This window comes from Dermacentor silvarum, chromosome 1 (genome assembly GCF_013339745.2).
Source record: "Dermacentor silvarum isolate Dsil-2018 chromosome 1, BIME_Dsil_1.4, whole genome shotgun sequence".
Taxonomy (NCBI): Eukaryota; Metazoa; Arthropoda; class Arachnida; order Ixodida; family Ixodidae; genus Dermacentor; species Dermacentor silvarum.
Window position 1 is genome coordinate 209,681,748 of NC_051154.1, and position 16,887 is coordinate 209,698,634.

Genomic DNA, 16,887 nt, shown 5'->3' on the forward strand with positions numbered 1-16,887 from the left:
GTATCTGCACATCTATAGCTTACAGCGGTGGGGGGAAATGCCCCTGCATGCTTAGCCGGTGATTGAGTGTTGGAGGCTACTGACCCGATGAGGAAAACAATGAGATGCGCTCCCAGCTCTACCATGTTGTAGTTTGGCTCAAGCTACCAGTACTTCATCTCAACCAGCCAAGAATATCTGTAAGCGACAGCTTTGATCTGCCGCCTTATGATCAGGAAACATCCGCGAGCCAAATTGCATACATACTCATTCAACAGTTTTTTTTATCTCTCTCACTACGCATCTCCGCTGGCGCGTGGCGTTGAGAGTCAAAACCCTGTATCTAGTGCGGTAACTTTCCAATAACAACGTAAGCAATCGCTACGCAGAATCATTTATTACGAGTTAAGGGAGTACAATGCCGGTTATAGGAATGTTTCGACTAGCAAAGCAAATGGCACATTGTGGGCTGGCCGACGATGGCCCATAGCGAAATGTTATCACGCATTAACTCTATAAAAAGCGCGGGAAGGAACCGATTTGTTGTCCCGATGGGCTGTCCGCCATTTCGGAACCGAGAGCTTGTTTTCTATTTGCGGTAGCAAGTGCAGGTCTGCTTGATGATCCCGGAGCAATATCCACCACGACGACCGATGCTACGGCAGTGGCGATGGCAAGCGTCCTGGTTAAGCGGACAGCCGAAACCCCGGCCTAGAACGAGAAGGAACAGAAACGCTTTTTATTTAAATCAATTTAAGTATTTAAAAACTGAAGTAACCAACATAGCACTCCGTGGACAGCTCATGCTAGCGGCAAAACAGAATTAAAAACTATTAACAGTACCGTACATTTTTATGAGCACTCACTTGCTAACAAAGGCAATTAGCACTCGCAGCTGTGCATTTGCGAGCACAGCAGCTTTCCGTGAAGCTAAATGGTTATAATTAATTGTCGCATAGAGATGTTGCGCTGGGACTTCTAGAGCTCTCAAACTTTCCTCCGGGAACATTGGCTGGGAAAGCAGTGTTGTGTAGATGTGACACTCAATATTACTTCTTTATAAGTATTTACCTTTTCTACATAAGCGTAGGCGTTTGGTACAGACGAAAAAAAAGCTGCTGTATGAATTGTAATTTAGAATGTAAGAGAACGAGCTGACTTACGTCGCGACGTACGCACAGCATCGTATTGAAGGTAGCACTGAAGTGACGCAGGAAAAGTGTCATATTAAGCAATAAAAGATAAAAGTAGATCGCATTTATTTAAGCGCTTGTGTGCGTTTGAAAGGGAAGGTTCCGTTGGAGCGTTTGGGAATTATTACTTTTTGCTAGTGCGCCTAACGTGATAGTCTTCGGTACCGTGAGTTCGCATGTCATCAGTAAATATCTTTACAATGCTCATTACGCAATGAATCTTCGCTGGCGTTAAGTGTCTGTATGTATAGTGGCTGCTCGATAACCCATAATCGCCACTGCAATTGTTGAGCAGTGCACCTTTACGCAGACATTGTGCCTTTTTAGCGGTTGACTTTCCCAGAGTCATCATAATGTACTCTTAATATTTGCCTACCGCATGTTCCTTTCAGTCAATGTGCGTGAATTACGAAGCATGGTCAGGGCGTCCAAAATGGCAGGGTCCCTCTCGCGTGAATTCTCAGACCATGCTACATAATCGACTAAATTATTTTTACCCGACTCATAAGGATGTGTATACCTTGGAATCGTGCGCTTAATATTTGTGTTCATTAAACAAAATTAAAAAAAAACTATTCTTTGGCCTTGCTTCTCGGCTAGCTATTTCCTTCGTAATGTCTCCGTAATCACTAAGACGGGCACGAACATAGGTTCTAAAAGAAAACAAAAATAAAAGTTAGCCATTCAGAAAGAAAAAGTACACTTACGGACTCGAACGTGGGCCACTTCGCTTTCGTCGCCTTGAGCAACCGTGGTGCTGATCAGTCCTGCGCAGGCATGGGGATGTTTGAAGTATTTCGATGACTTTCCAACATTATCGTTTTCTAAGAAGTGTCTGTTTGATTTCTCGTTTAAAATTGAGTTATGGCTGATGGTTGCAGCCCTTGTGTTCCGCTTGATAAGTATACCTATCGCGGGTAGCAATTTCTCAAGGAATTAGAAAAATAAATATAATTATGTTGAGTTTCTTTTTTTTGTACGCATTACGCTTCTGAAGCCTAGTGAACTACCACAGCAATATGATATGCAGTTCTAGGGGTGATTCCTGAAGAAGACTCACGCAGAATCGCGACACATCTTCCAATTTGCAAAATCTCTGTATCGAAAAAGAAAGCCGCCGCTGCATTTATACAAAACGCAGATAATTATAAGACAAAACGACAGATAATAATTTCGGAGCGTGGAGTACCCGCTTATTTGTCGAGCCAGAGCGATGTTCAGATTGTACTTGTGAGGCAGCATAGCCAATAACTCGAGGGACCATGCTTATCCATTTGAACGTTGTTCATCGAAAACTATGGCAAGAATGCAAAGTTACCCTTTATCTCTGTCTTGACAATGGGAAAATCTTTCACTGACGTACAGGTCAGCGATTAACTAGCCACAAACGCTTCGCAGACCTTTCAGCGTACTTACCAGCAACAAGAACGCAGACAAGGGCGACAGCCAGGACCTTCATTTTTGCAGTGAGGCTGATGACTTCGGTGAATTTGTCACGTCACTGCGAAATTCAGTACGAAAAATAGAACGCTTGATCTAAGCTTTTCTCTTATTTCCTTTTGCATGAATAATAATAAAATGGGCCCATGAAGCATGACTGTGGGCTCTTGCAATTTCTTTGTGAACAACGGAAATGCCAACATCTCTTCTGCAGCCTTACAAAGCAAGTAGAATCCTTGTGTACTGCCGTTAAAGTTAGCAAGGAAATATTCGGCTGATTCGTTATGCGTATTATTAGGATAAGAATGAGAGAAGTGGAAGCTCTCTTTTACGAATCTATCTGTGAGGACCAACGAAAACTGAAAGCGCATGCGTGGTGAACTTACATGCTGCGACAGTCGTTTTGAAAAGGCAGAGCCGGCTTGCTTTAGATCACCACATGTCGTTACATGCCGTGAGGAAATGAATTCGGCAAAGTCTCGTGTTCGGGGTCCATGTATCAAGCTCCGGGAAGCGCTTAATGTGTACACACGTGTGCTTAATGAACGTGTACCGTTATACATGTACACATGCGCATTTCGACTCCATTGCAGATACGAAGACTGAATCCTCGGAAGTAGATACTATTTGAATTTTAAAAACTTCATGGTTTAGTGCATACGTGGTATGACTTTGGGAGATAGAAACTTGCGTCGCTCTCCTTATGCGTGAAAAATTCGCACGAGGGTCAGAGCCAAGAATAGGCTTTATGTATTTCCCGTTAGAAACCATCGATTTCGTTTTCTGTGTGAGGGCCTCAGGGCCCTTATTTGGGGAATTGAGGTTCTCTTCTAACCAGCTGCTTAGGGACCGTATGTGACCCAGTGATTAATATACCTGTATGTGTGTCCAGCGTAGCTCAGTTCTGTCTTCTTCCCACATTATTTTTTTCTCCCAATTCTGCTTCCATGTTGTTTATTTCTTTATTCATTTAGCGTTTGGAATACTGGAGATCATGCCGCTCATACAGGAGGGGCAATACAAAGCACGATTTATGAACGAATGGCAAACTGCCTGAGCGCCAGAAATGAACGCAACAAGAAAATGAAAGGGAGAGGGTTGAAAGTTTTTAAGCAGTACCAGCCAATCGTCCATTGAATAAGGTGCAGTCAGGTGACATATTATTCCAGTAACTAATTGTTCGCCCAAACAATGTGCATTTAAATACGTTTGTTCTGGCAATATATACAGTCAGAGAGAGCGGGTGTATGTGTTAGTTTCGTCGGGAGGTGAGTAGTGGTAAGTACGGCGTATAGTCGAGCTGGACCGTATAATTTATCTGTAAAAACAAACTTTAAAGGTAAAACTTTTGATCGGGATTGTATGGTAGCCAGCCGGGCTCGCTCCTCGTTAACCTCTTTGCTTTTCCTCTCTTTACGACGAGCTTCCGCTCCATTTTTTGGTTCTCCTTAATTGAAGTATAACAAAAAGTCGCAACTGTACCTGTTCTTTTTTTTATGAACAAAGAAGTGACATTCGGTCACTTCATTTCCCACTTGTGAATATTTTGCTGGAATGCGAAGTCGCATTTCAGATAGCACTTCATGTGTACACACTACTTCATGAGTACACACTGACGAAAGGATTTGCAACACTAAGGCAGTAAATAATATTTTTAAATTGGATAAATCAATATATCTTTGACTTATATGTAACGTTCAAGAATGAGTTCATTTTGCGTGTAGTTGGACAGGTTAGAAAATGTTAAAGAGGTCCAAAGTGTGATTTGATCGTCAAAATCGAAATACTGGAGCTCCAGCCTGTTTGTCATGATCCACGAAATTCTGTCTTAATAGAGACCTCAGCATGTGTTCTTAATAAAACAAATTAAGCCTCCGGGGTAGCTTAACCATTGTCAAAGTGCCAGACTTGAAAGATTGTTAGGCTAACCCAGAGCACTGTTTATTTCATTGAGTACTTAATTATGGTTCTTGCAAAAGATCAGGACAATTCTGCACAGGAGAGAATTTTTTTACGAAGTCGGCCTCAGTGGTAAAGGACAGCTGGTTATAAGAACAAAAACTGCTCAAAAATGACGCTAGTCCATTCTGTGCAACAATTACTTTGGGCTTTTGGTTGCTGGAATGCAGAAACGGTTGCAGCTGACATTTAGACGACACAAAAAGAGACAAAGGCACCACAGGGTGCACTGCGTTCTCGGTCTTTGTATCTTTCGGCCTCATGTTATGAGCTACGATGTTCTACATGATTTGTACGCTGATTCATTGAGAGCGCATTACAAGCTGACCAAATACAATGTTTATCTACTAAATTCGCTGTCCACTCCTAAAAAACAACAAACCAAAACTTAGTTTGACCTAAGGTTGAGTGTACATGACATAATTGTCCGAAAAAAATAGAATTTTTTTACTAAATATAATTATGGCTCAACGCGTACTTAGATTGAAATTTTCCTGGTTTTGTTGTGTGCTATGTTCATAAGCGTGGTCACCAAGGCCAAAATGAAGCGTCCAAATGGAAACCGACCAGGAATAGGAAATCTCACCTTGTTCAGCTGTGCCGCAGGCTCAATCAATGGTTTCGTTGGCGTCGCGGAACGGTTTTTATATCCAACACGAGACGGATGTCAGGAGGAAAGGGGCGCTGGTCGGTGGCTGGATTTTCCCAGCAGGACGGGCAAGGAATGACTGCGAGGTTGCACACTACCGACGAAACTCGGCACCAGAAGCTCTAGCAGAGCTGCGGCGACTACAAGGTTGGACATCAACAGTGCCGAAGGGCTGTTTTCAGGAGGCTTGAGTAACAATCTCGCTCAGGTGGTCTAAAATTGAACTCTGATGTTACTTCCAGCATACTCTGAACGCACGCTTTTCTTTGAACTCGCCTGTCGTTTTCTTGTCGAAATGCTACATGCGAAACACGTAGTCCGCCTGCTTAGGCAACCACGACATGATCTTAGATAAAGTCATTACGCTATAAGAAAACCAGATTTTAAACGGCAGACGAAAGGGTAGCATATATAACAGGTGTTTTTTTTTTTAGACTATACATGTTACAAAAAAATTGCATGCGGCAGCATTGAACTGGATTTCTTGAAGATTCGTATATTACTCGCAGAATAAATCAAAAGGCCTTGGTTTTAAAATTATTGCTCTAAGGTACAAACTGCGATGTGCGATTTGTAGCCGGTGAGTTTGCCAGACATATCCAATTCTCAGTATAACACAGCATAATAATTTCGAAATATTATTACCCAAAATGTGGTACGAAACAATAGGCGTTCTAGTTACTTTTGTGCTTCAGTGCATAACAGAGCGTTTTTTTTTTTTTTTGCATAACAGAGCGTTTTGTTAAAAAAAGTAAGTGGAATAACAGTGCATTTTTAGGACAATTTTTATGGCGCATATCTCCAAACTGGCGTCATTCTGGGAATTAATTCCAAGTGGATTCGCCTTGCAAACTCACTGGCTACAATTCGTAAATTGCGTTATGGGCCGCAAAGTAATTATTTGAAAAGATAATTAGTGCATTTTTGTTCATTAGACAAAATGTGTTCCAATTTCTTGTGCAAGTAATGTCCGCCTCTGAATAATCCAGCTCAAAGACTAGAATCATGTTATCGGCAACAGGCTATTTCTAAAAATTTCATAAAACTTTAAAATGATCACCCTGTATACTGCCATTCGCTTTTTGCTTATGCAATGAAATGGCCGACAACGCAATGCGCTGTCACTGTGGTCGCGAGGAGACCCCACCCTTCAACACGTTCTGTGTGACTGTTCTCGCTAGAGTGTATGCAGGGACTATTGCTCACGACTACGCCAGCGCGCGTTGATCACCGACGATTGTCGAAATAAACCATTTTAGAATGCCGACCTCATAAGCCATCACAACAGAGGGAGCCGAAAGCATTGCTTCAATTACTAAGGATGACAAACCTGCAAAAATGGCTTTAACTTGAATTGGCGCTACTTGTGCTAAAGTATCCTGCGCTCTGGTTGTCTGCGATCATCATGACCGGCTGTGATTGCGTGTTCGAGGTCCTTGTCTGTCTCTCTGTCTCTATTTTCTACCTGCCCCTCATCCATCTCCCAGTGTGAGGAAGCAAACCCGATTTTAGGTTTTGGCTAAGCTCCGCATCTTTTTCCTCTCCTTTGCTCTATACGTATATGTCATGGTAGTATACAAAGTGAGAAGAAATGTATAACGGACTGCTACGACCAGAATTTACGTTACTGATAAGAAAAGCATAAATGAAAACTCCATCTTTCCCGGAGGCCACATTATCCAGAAGACATTTATCGCCCATTCACGACATGCCCCTTGTCCTTCTATGTATCCACACTTCGCTTATAGGAAACACAAAACGCGCGAAGCAAATGAATGTGAAGGAGACGAGGAAATACGAAGGCGTATACGGACAGGTTTGCCGCGGCGGATGCACGCTTCAATATCCTTGCGGGCCGTTTTCCTTCTCGGGAAGCCACGTGTGTTATCTCTTGCGTCATTGTTTTGGCGGCGCTTCGTCTGCTTTCTACTCATAACGTGTACGACGCGGAAATGCACTTCGATTGCGGTATTCATTTTTTTTTTCATTGTAGCGTTGGTCAGGCTCAAAGTATGCGAGGTGCCCCGCTTTTTATCCTTTTCTTGGAGTTCAGGGTTCTTCCGCTAAGTAACAAAAAGAAAGACACCTCTATGTAAGAGTCAACGTCGTCCTTTACCCGTTATAACGTTAAGCCCACCCCACGCCCGCTCGTGGTTTGAAAGTTTTTTTTTCCTCGTAGATCACTGGTATGCAATCGGTTGCAAGGCGAAGTTCTAGAAACGGGGACATTGGATCAACAGCGCATAATGATTAAGATGGGAGCTTGCAAAGATTCTATTCTAAAGCATTAATCCGCCAGAACGAATGGCCATGGTGCTCTCTTCTTTTTTCATTAACCAGGAAGTGTGCAACCTAACGGTGGAATAAAAAATTTAAATTATGCAGATCCAACGCACGCGATAAAATATATGTGAAGTGATGCTTCCGCGAAGCGGTTAATGAATGCTATACAACTAACACAATGCGTACCGTAGTGTTTAATTTTTATTTACTTATTTATAAAATACTGCGGACAAGAAGTCCAAGCAGGGTGAGCAGGATACACAAGAATATTTACACAAAGGTACAGGATGAAACAAGTTTGTAACAAGCTTTTCACACAACTTGTGTCGTCATAAGGTAGACGATTAAGAATATTTTATCAACTTGGTTATAATAAAACTCTAACACGCAATAACACCATTAATTGCACAAATGGTATACAGGTCACGGGCACTGGGGAAATGCTTCAGTTAGTTTATTCCAGTCAGCTATTGTTTGTGGAAAAAAAGTGCCGAAAAGTGTCAGTCCTTGCGAAAATTGGTGTTAGCGAATGAGAGTAGTGGTGTCGAGTGGGTCTGCTTATCAAGGGTGATACCTATGTTGCGGTGTCTAAGGGTAGCCTATGATTAAATAAGTTTGAAAGAAACTCTAGTCTACTTTTTTTCTTCGAATTTGTAATAGTTCAATGCCGTTTGCGGTTAGTAATGCAGGGGGGGAGTCAGTAGTCGTAAATTTACTGTAAATAAATCGGGGACTGCTTTTCTTTGAATTCTTTCAAGGTTCTTAGTGTTAATTTTTGTGTGATGGTCCCAAACTAAAGAAGCGTACTCAAGTTTTGGCGTAAATAAGGAAAAGTAAGAGAGTAGTTTAACACTAGGTGGGGCAGTTTTTAGTTTGTGGCGTAGAAGGCATAGTTTCTGGAAAGCGGCAGAGCAGATGTTATTTATGTATAAGTTCCACCATAAGTTACTGGTTATTGTTAGACCTAATATTTATAGCAGGCTACTTTCTGTAAAGGTGCTGTAGCCATATTGTAAGTGTAGTCTAGGGGGACATTTTTGCGCGTTATGGGGAGATAGGCACATTTAGTTGGATTAAGAAGCATTCCCCATTGCTCACACTATTTCAACACATTGCCTAAGTTAGAGTTAAGGTCACATTGGTCACTAATGCAGGTAACTTCTCCAAACAAAACACAATCGTCAGCAAATAGACGAATTTGTACTGGGGTGTTAATGACATTAGCAGTATCATTTATGTATGGTAAAAAAGTAGGGGGCCGAGTACGCTCCCCTGCGGAACGCCAGAACTTACCGGAAGGCAGCCAGTGTTGCTCTCCCACCTGAACGTATTGATTACAGTTGTTCAGATAATCTAAAATCCAGGAAATAAATAATTTTGGTATGCCAATTACCCAAAGCTTTGTAATTAATTTATCGTGGGGAACTGCATCTAATGCTTTACTATAATCTAGAAATATTACATCAATTTGACTGTTAGTGTCAAGACAAGCTGCAAAGGTGTGGACTATACTAACCGCTTGTGTTGTAGTAGAAAATCCTTTTCGAAATCTATGTTGATGATTTGTTAAAAGTGAGTGTTCTTCTAAGAATTTGTTCAATTTGTGAGCTATTGTGTGTTTGATAAGTTTACAACACGATGATGTTAAGGAGATCGGGTGATAATTTTGCAACAATAGACGGTCGTCTTTCTTGAATATCGACACAACACGGGCTGACTTCCAGTAATCTGGTAATTCCGCTTGATTACAAAGAGACACGAAAAATAATAACTAAGTATTTTGCAACACACTGGGCAAAACGACGAAGAAATATGTTGGGGATATTGGCGGTCCTGCAGGAAGTTTTAGTCTTGGAGTTAAGCAACATAGCAACGAGGCCAGGATAAGAAATGAAGTTTACATTTACAGCACGGTTCACTGTTTTGGTGGGTAGAGAAGCACTAGGGGCAGAAAATACACTATGGAAATAGTCATTGAAGTGTTAAGCAATGGCAGTCTGATCAGATACCATTGAACCATCGACAAAAACTTGTGATATGGGTTTCTTTTTTTCCCTGATATAGTTCCAAAATTTCTTTCGATCATTTTTTATGAAGTTTGCGAGTGACGTGTTGAAGCAGTATTCTTTCGAGGCATGCACCGCATGTGCAAGGCTATTTTGAGTGTGAGATATGCATTTGGGGTCAGCATGCTTTTTCTTTAATCTTTTCGCTTCACGCATAAGATGAATGATGCCTTTCGTCATCCAGGGCGTATGTTTGTGCACATTTTTACGTTTAGACGGTAGAAAGTTTTCTATGCAGTAGAAGCATATGCGTTTAAATTTGCCCCACAAACGGCAAACATCGGTATCAACAAAATCTACAAAGCAAGTTTCTATGTGGTCGATAGTGCGTGTATCATGGGTGCATGCATATTCTTTCACACAATGAAAGGACGGGTTCATAGTCTGCGAAAGTGGCACCAGGGGAATAGAAACTGAGACAAGGTAGGGATCAGACAGCCCTTGATCAATTACAATGGTGGATGTGCGAAAATCGCGCGGAATAAATACCAAATCTAAAACAGATTTATAGGCACCTTGGGGATGCGTTGGTTCATGAACTAATTGTGTCAAATTATGTGTGAGCATTATGTCAAACACTACATTTGCATGACTGGTATTGGTTGAAAAAGTCTCAAAACGCTCCCAGTCTACTCCAGGCATATTAAAATCGCCAATCAAAAGAACTTTGTTGTCGTGATATTTAGACATATGTGCCTTTAATTTTAAAAAGTAAGTAGTCAAGAATTGAGTCAGGCGGTCTATGTAATGCGTATAAGATGAATGAGTGGCCCCACAGTGTTACTTTAATGCAGATATATTCAAGTTCCGGTACACCCTCTAGCAAGACAGCGTGAAACTTGTTTTTGATCAGAACGGCCACCCCACCTCCCCTTGATTGCCTGTCCTTACGAAAAGCCGTATAGGAAGGCGCAAAAATGTCGTCATCATTCACACGTTCATGTAACCAAGTTTCAGTTATTACGGTAATGTGAGGATCGTACTGCAGCAGTAGAATTTCGAGGGGCTCGGTTTTATTCATAACACTGCGGGCATTCAAATTAAGGAGACGAAGTTGTTTGTTGTGCGCATGCACGTCACGTCAGTTTTTAGACCAAATAATGAGGTGGGCATAAGAAGTAGTTTATTCACTTGAAAATGTAGAGAGGTCGGCCGGAATATGGAGCATCTGGCCTGCTACTCTACGTAAGGGATGGGGAAGATTGGAAGAAAGAGGGTCACAATGGGGGATGATAATGGGAGGAACTAGGTGAAAGGACACATTGCATAAATGATTATCACAAGCGTGAGTCCAGGCCCGTGTCGCTTAATAAACGTGAAAAAGCACGCATTGCCTCTATTGTCTGCCAACTCTGTGGCCCTGCGCCTAGCAAGAGGTCCTCCGACAGAGGTATATTATAAAAATGCCTCAAGGTGGCTGTCAGTGTGAGTCTTTCGCGCGCATATTTAGGGCACACCATGAGCAGATGGTCTATAGTCTCTATAACACCACACACTGAACATTCCGGGGAGTCTGTCCGTCCAATGATGTGCAAATATTTGCGCGTGAAAGCGACGCCTAATCGCAGTCTGTGTATCAGGCATGTACGAGGGCGTGGAATTCCACGCAGAACAGCAAATTGCATATCGGGATCCAGCCTTTTAAGGCGAACGTGACGAGCGTCTGGCTGGGCCTAGTATGTGTTCGTCGCACTCCTCATTAATTTCGACAGGAGGCATGTGATGTCCGGTCTAGAGAACGGCACTACAGTTCGCAGGCCATTGCTGAGGGCGCGCTTTGCTTCAGCATCGGCCATCTCATTACCATTGAGCCCACAGTGTCCCGGGATCCATTGGAACACTATGCGGTGGTGTTTTTCTTGAGCGCATGAAAGTAGCTCGGTGATCGGCAGTGCCAGAACCTGATATGCGGTGTGGCGCAGGAAGCATCTCAAAATTTGCAGCGCGCGTTTTGAGTCCGTGATAATGCACCACTATTGAGGTCTTTCCCCGCAGATGTGGCGAATCACTTCCCGTATAGCCACAAGCTCTGCAGCAGTTGAAGTTGAATTATGATCTAGAATGAAACCTCGAGTCATCTGCTGGGCTGGTATCACCACAGCTGCTGTCGATGCCTTTGGTGACGCGGACCCGTCTGTGTAAACATGAACATAGGTCTGGTATTCTGACCAGATGTATGCCAAAGCAAGTTGTTGTAGTCCGCTAACGGGAACCAATCATTTCTTTAGTATAGCGGGGAATTTCACGCATACCAAAGGTTGAATCATCACCCACGGTGGTTTGACGGGGTCACACCGAAGGTCATAGCCTGATGTTATGCGGTGTAGATGGCTGCGGAGTGCACTTGTGAAACTGCTGTCCGGCCACTCATGTAGAGCCGACGTCAATTGATGACAATGGTGTCGTGTAAGTAAGCGTAGATATACTCGAAGTGGTTCGTGGGACAGGTATACCGATAATGGGCATACGCGGGCTTCCTCAATTGAGCCTTTGTTGGAGGTACGCCGTGGCAAGCCATGGCATATTTTCAGTGCCTGCGCTTGAACGCTCTCTAATGTCCGTAAGCAGGAAATACTTAAGTTTGAGAGTATCGGGAGGCTGTATCGAATGTAGCCTACAAATAGAGACTGATAAAGTCGTAGTAGGGAGCCTTCCGTGGGGCCCCATTTCATGCCTGCTACGAAGCGAAGAACATAGCAAAACAGATTAAGTTTTTGCTTCAATATATTCACATGCCTCGACCACGACAAACCGCGGTCAATGATAATGCCCAAGAATCTGTGGTGGGAGACATAAGGTATTATAACACTGTTAATAGGGATCGGATAGCGGCTGACGGATTTTCGCGTGAATGCAACCACAGCACATTTCTCAGCAGCTAAGAGCAAACCCTGACGTCGTATGTATCGCGAAGTAGACGACACAGCACGTTGTAACCTCGCGCGTAGTTGTGTACCAGAAGCCCAGATGCAGATGTTGTCTGCATATTCACTGATGTTGATGTGAGCTGGAACTTCCAGGCCAATCAGTGCCACATTAAATAATGTTGGGCTGAGAACTCCTCCCTGAGGAACTCCACGGCATACATGATGACGCTTAGTCTCTCCGTCAGGCGTGGACATGTAAACGAAACGGCCGCTGAGATAGCTCACAATCCACAGATAGAGCCGGCCGCCAATTCCCAAGTCATCTAGGGCAACGATAATGGCTTCATAAAGGATGTTGTTGTAGGCCCCTTTGATGTTTAAGAAAACAGCGGCGACAAGTCGGCGTCAATGTTTTTCATGTTCCACTGTCGTAACGAGGTCAATGACGCTGTCAATCGAAGAACGACCTCGCCGAAAGCCGGTCATAATGTTCGGATAAGGGTCATTTCTCTCCAGAAACCATTCCAGCCTCGTCAGGACCATTCGTTCCAAAACTTTTCCAACACAGCTGGCTAATGCAACTGGCCGGTATGAGGTAAGCTCATAAGGAGCCTTTCCAGGCTTCAAGAGAGCAACCAGGCGGCTGATTTTCCACTGCTCCGGAACAATACCGGTGACCCATGTGTCATTGTAATAATTGAGCAGCGCAGTGCGACCAGCCCTGCCAAGGTGAGAGAGAGAGACGAATACGAAATCCCGTCAGGGCCAGGGGCAGATTAATGGCGACACGACGCAAGAGCAGCCTCTAATTCAGGCATCGTAAAGAGCAAGTCGTAGTGGTCACTGGGGGAAGGTGGCGCAAAAGCCTCGAATTAAATTGAGGCTGGCCGAGTTGTGCCCAAAATCATTTTGCAGAAGTCGTCCGCTACCTCTAAATCAGTGCGACGTTGGTAAAGGGCCAGAGCACTGAAAGGGTACCTTTCTTGTAGGGGAGAACGCAGGCTCCTGACTACATGCCAAATACGGGACAGTGGCTTGCGAGGATCCAGTGATGAACAGAACTTTCTCCAGCGCTTCCTTCCTAATTTCTCGAGATGGCGCTTTATTTGTCGTTGAGCTCGGCGACAAAAGCCGAGATCGTACGTAGATTTCTTCCTTCTGTATTTCCTTTCAGCGCGCCGTCGGACTGCGCGTAACCTCACGAATTCCACGTCGATAGGAGACCCCGGCGTAGGTGCACATATGTTCCGCGTAGCCTCACCGAGGGCGGACGTGATCAAGCCTTCTATTTGGGTAGGTGACTCGAGATCCGCACAGGAATTCTCCACGAATGTCTTAAAGGTGGGCCAGTCTGTGCACCGCACATGAGACGAAGTGGTAGGTGCGGACCACTTCACGCAGATATACGTTGGTATGTGATCACTGCCATGTGTTTCCACATCACTGAACCAGCTAATAGAGGACTGTAGTCGTGAGGAAGCAAACGTCAGGTCCAAGCAGCTACTATAGGACGTGCCACGCAGAAACGTAGGAGAGTCATCGTTAATATTGACGAAATCCTGGGAGTGCATAAAGTCGGACAGGGGTTTGCCTCGGTTATTCATTACTGCACTCCCCCATGGGGGTGATGAGCATTGAAGTCGCCCACAATAAGATGACGAGCTCTACAACTATGGACTGCTGAAGACAGGTACGAGAAATCAATGTGATCTTTGGGTGGAATGTAGCCGCCGAGTATCGAGAAGACCCGTCCTTTAAGCGTTAACATCAAGCAAATGTAGTGGTTCGTGTTATGGTGCTGGAGGGCATGGCGGTAATGTGAGATATCTCGGCGTATGCACACTAACACCTTGCTGGTTTCATCAGCTTCTCGAGACCACAGTAATACATATCCAGAAAGGCGGAAAGCAGAGGGCGTGTTTTGCTCACATATCACAATCACAGGGAAGCGGTATTTCTGGGCGCGCTGTCGGAAGTCACTCAGGCGACCACGCAGACCTCGGGCATTCCACTGCATAACTACACTGCGACATATGCGCATCGACACAGAGGAGAGGCTGTGTGGTAGCGCCATAACGAATTACTGCAGGGCCGCCAAGAGCGGCTCAATTGCGTCCAAAAACTGAACAACAACCCTTGCTGTTGGCGTATTGAGGTCTGAAAGCAGCGTGCGCATGGAGTGTACAAGTTGTTTCGGAAGAACGTTCACCTGCTGTCCTTCCGGCTTCTCCACATTGTCCGCTGGAACGGCATGGAATCTTGGACGCGTTGGTTCGACGACCTTGGATGACAGAGCAGGCCATTCAACGTCATAGGAGGTGGATAATATACCGGCATCTTTCTGAACCACCGTGGTAACATGGGGTGCTGCAGCAGGCGGAGTCTTATTCTGTAGCTCAAGACGTTGAGGCAACTGAGCTGAGACTTTCTGTGACGGTGGCTGAGCCAGACTAGTGGCGAGTGACTTTGAGCGTCGGCTTCGGGAACGACGTTTGCGGCGACGAATAGACGCAGCCGCTTCTTGGTGACTTGAGTTCTCTTTTACCATCTTCTTCAAGATGAGCCTCGCGTTCTTCATCATAGGACAGTCTTTAGCCGTCGCCTCATGAGCACCGAAGCAGTTGGTACACTTGACAGTCTCTGTCGTGCAAGTATCATGCTGGTGTGAGCCGCCGCATCGACAGCAGGATATTTCGTTTCTGCAAATGGCACTCACATGGCCAATCTTGTTGCATTTGTGGCATTGAACAGGCCTGGGAACATACAGACGGACAGGATGCCGCACATAGCCCACCTTGACGTGGGATGGGATAGAGTCGGTTTCAAAAACTACTTTAACACACCGTGATTGGCGGAAACGATGGATGTCGACAATCCTGGCCGTAGAATTGATGAGTGTCCGCAGGTCACTGTCAGTTATTTCAGGGTCTACATCTGTAATAACTCCAGTGGAAGTCCGTTTTCCATGAGAGAGGTAGGGGCGGACCGGCATACCGCCTAACACTCCAATTTCTTTCAGCTTGTCCACTGATACCTGAGATTTCACATCTACGGTAAGGACATTCTTCCATGCGTTGATTCTGACCTCTTGGACTTGTCCCGGAATCACCTGGTCGAAAAATTGGGTCAACCGCTGTCTGTTAATCGTATTTAAATTATCCGTCTCGGTTGTGGCTACGAAAGCCACAGAAAACCCGTCAGGTGCGTCAACATTCTCTGTAGGCAACTCCCTAGCTGCTGATGTCCGGCGCAACACGCCAGGTTTGTCCACAGTCTTTGTAGTCGACTCACCAGCTGTTAATTTTCGGCGCAACTTCCTTTTCAGGCGGCGCGATTCAACAGGCGTGAAGCTGCTACTGTCGGAATCCATCTCAGTCACCGTGGCGTCATCCGCCGAATCAGGAAGCTCCACGTCGGTGACGGCCGTAGCAAAGAAGGCACCAACTGGCCGAGCAGCAGTTTGGTCGACTGCGTCGACGGGAAGCTGCACTGGACGTGTGCCCGTCATCCTGAAGGATGACGCGATCACTGTGCATACACAATATTAAAAAACTACAGAAAAGTGAAACTGCCGAAAACACAGGCGTTCTCTAGGCAGACGTATATACTTTATGGCCGAAATTGGGTGTATTTTGATTTATTCAGGTTCGACGTCTTTTTTGATGGGCGACAACCACTTTCTGCTCATCGACACACCTGACTCGGGATGTTTCTCGAACCGTACCAAACTAAACTTTTTCAGTCCGCTCACAAATCACGCATATTTTCTTACATTCTCCGTCAACTATAGTGCCTGCAGCCTGGTTCTGTGCGGAAGGTAAACCTAACATCTCTTATCACTGTGCGGGCCCTTCTGGGATCATTTAAACAGCCGCAGCCAAAGCATTGGTACATTTATCAACTCTGAAGTTTTTTGTCAATGCTTCTTCGGGTGAACCTCATATGTCTTATATTGCACCGGAGAGCAAGGAAACGGAAAACGGGCATTTGCTCCTTTATCAAGATATTGCTACGGAACAGTATTTGCCTTGACGAAGAGGCGAGCAGTGTGAAGACGACGACGAAGATTAGAGGCTACTGCGGGCGGTGGCTTCTTGGCCAAGTGCGGCGCATTTCTTTGTAAATATACTTGTATATAGCTTTTCGTCTGCGTCTTCCTACGTAACATATCTGGTGGAGGTGGACGTTCCCTGTACCTCGTCACGGAGCTTCGCAGTGGACGGTACGTCGAGTCTTCCGTCATGGCTCCCGCCGACGACAGCTCGACTCAGCCAGCTCCGACACCTGCTGCCACTTCGACGACCTACATCGCTCTCCCCGCTTCCCGCGATCCTGGCGTATTCTCGGGCAAAGATGGGGAAGACGTCGACGACTGGATCAGCCTGTACGAACACGTCAGCCGCAATAACCGGTGGGACCCTACTATCATGCTCACCAACGCACTCTTTTAC

General features: G+C 44.9%; 1 protein-coding gene across 1 annotated transcript; it reads right to left on the reverse strand.

Annotated features, from left to right (window-relative positions):
• Window positions 1–324: 324 nt before the first annotated feature.
• LOC119451252 (4 kDa defensin-like) lies at window positions 325–5,645 on the reverse strand. The gene is made up of 4 exons (XM_037714481.2): window positions 5,158–5,645; window positions 2,589–2,673; window positions 1,880–1,939; window positions 325–690 (listed from the first exon to the last, which is right to left on the reverse strand). The coding sequence occupies exons 2-4, from the start codon at window positions 2,629–2,631 to the stop codon at window positions 569–571; spliced, it is 225 nt and encodes a 74-aa protein (XP_037570409.1). The 5' UTR covers window positions 2,632–2,673; window positions 5,158–5,645; the 3' UTR covers window positions 325–568.
• Window positions 5,646–16,887: the final 11,242 nt, after the last annotated feature.

Bases quoted from the DNA above. Each gene is read 5' to 3' on its own strand.
- LOC119451252 (XM_037714481.2), bottom strand. From the start codon at position 2,631: ATGAAGGTCCTGGCTGTCGCCCTTGTCTGCGTTCTTGTTGCTG. The intron at 1,940-2,588 runs GTAAGTACGCTG...ATGCCTGCGCAG, and splicing joins TGTCTGCGTTCTTGTTGCTG to GACTGATCAGCACCACGGTT. The intron at 691-1,879 runs GTAAGTGTACTT...TTCTCGTTCTAG, and splicing joins AGTGGCCCACGTTCGAGTCC to GCCGGGGTTTCGGCTGTCCG.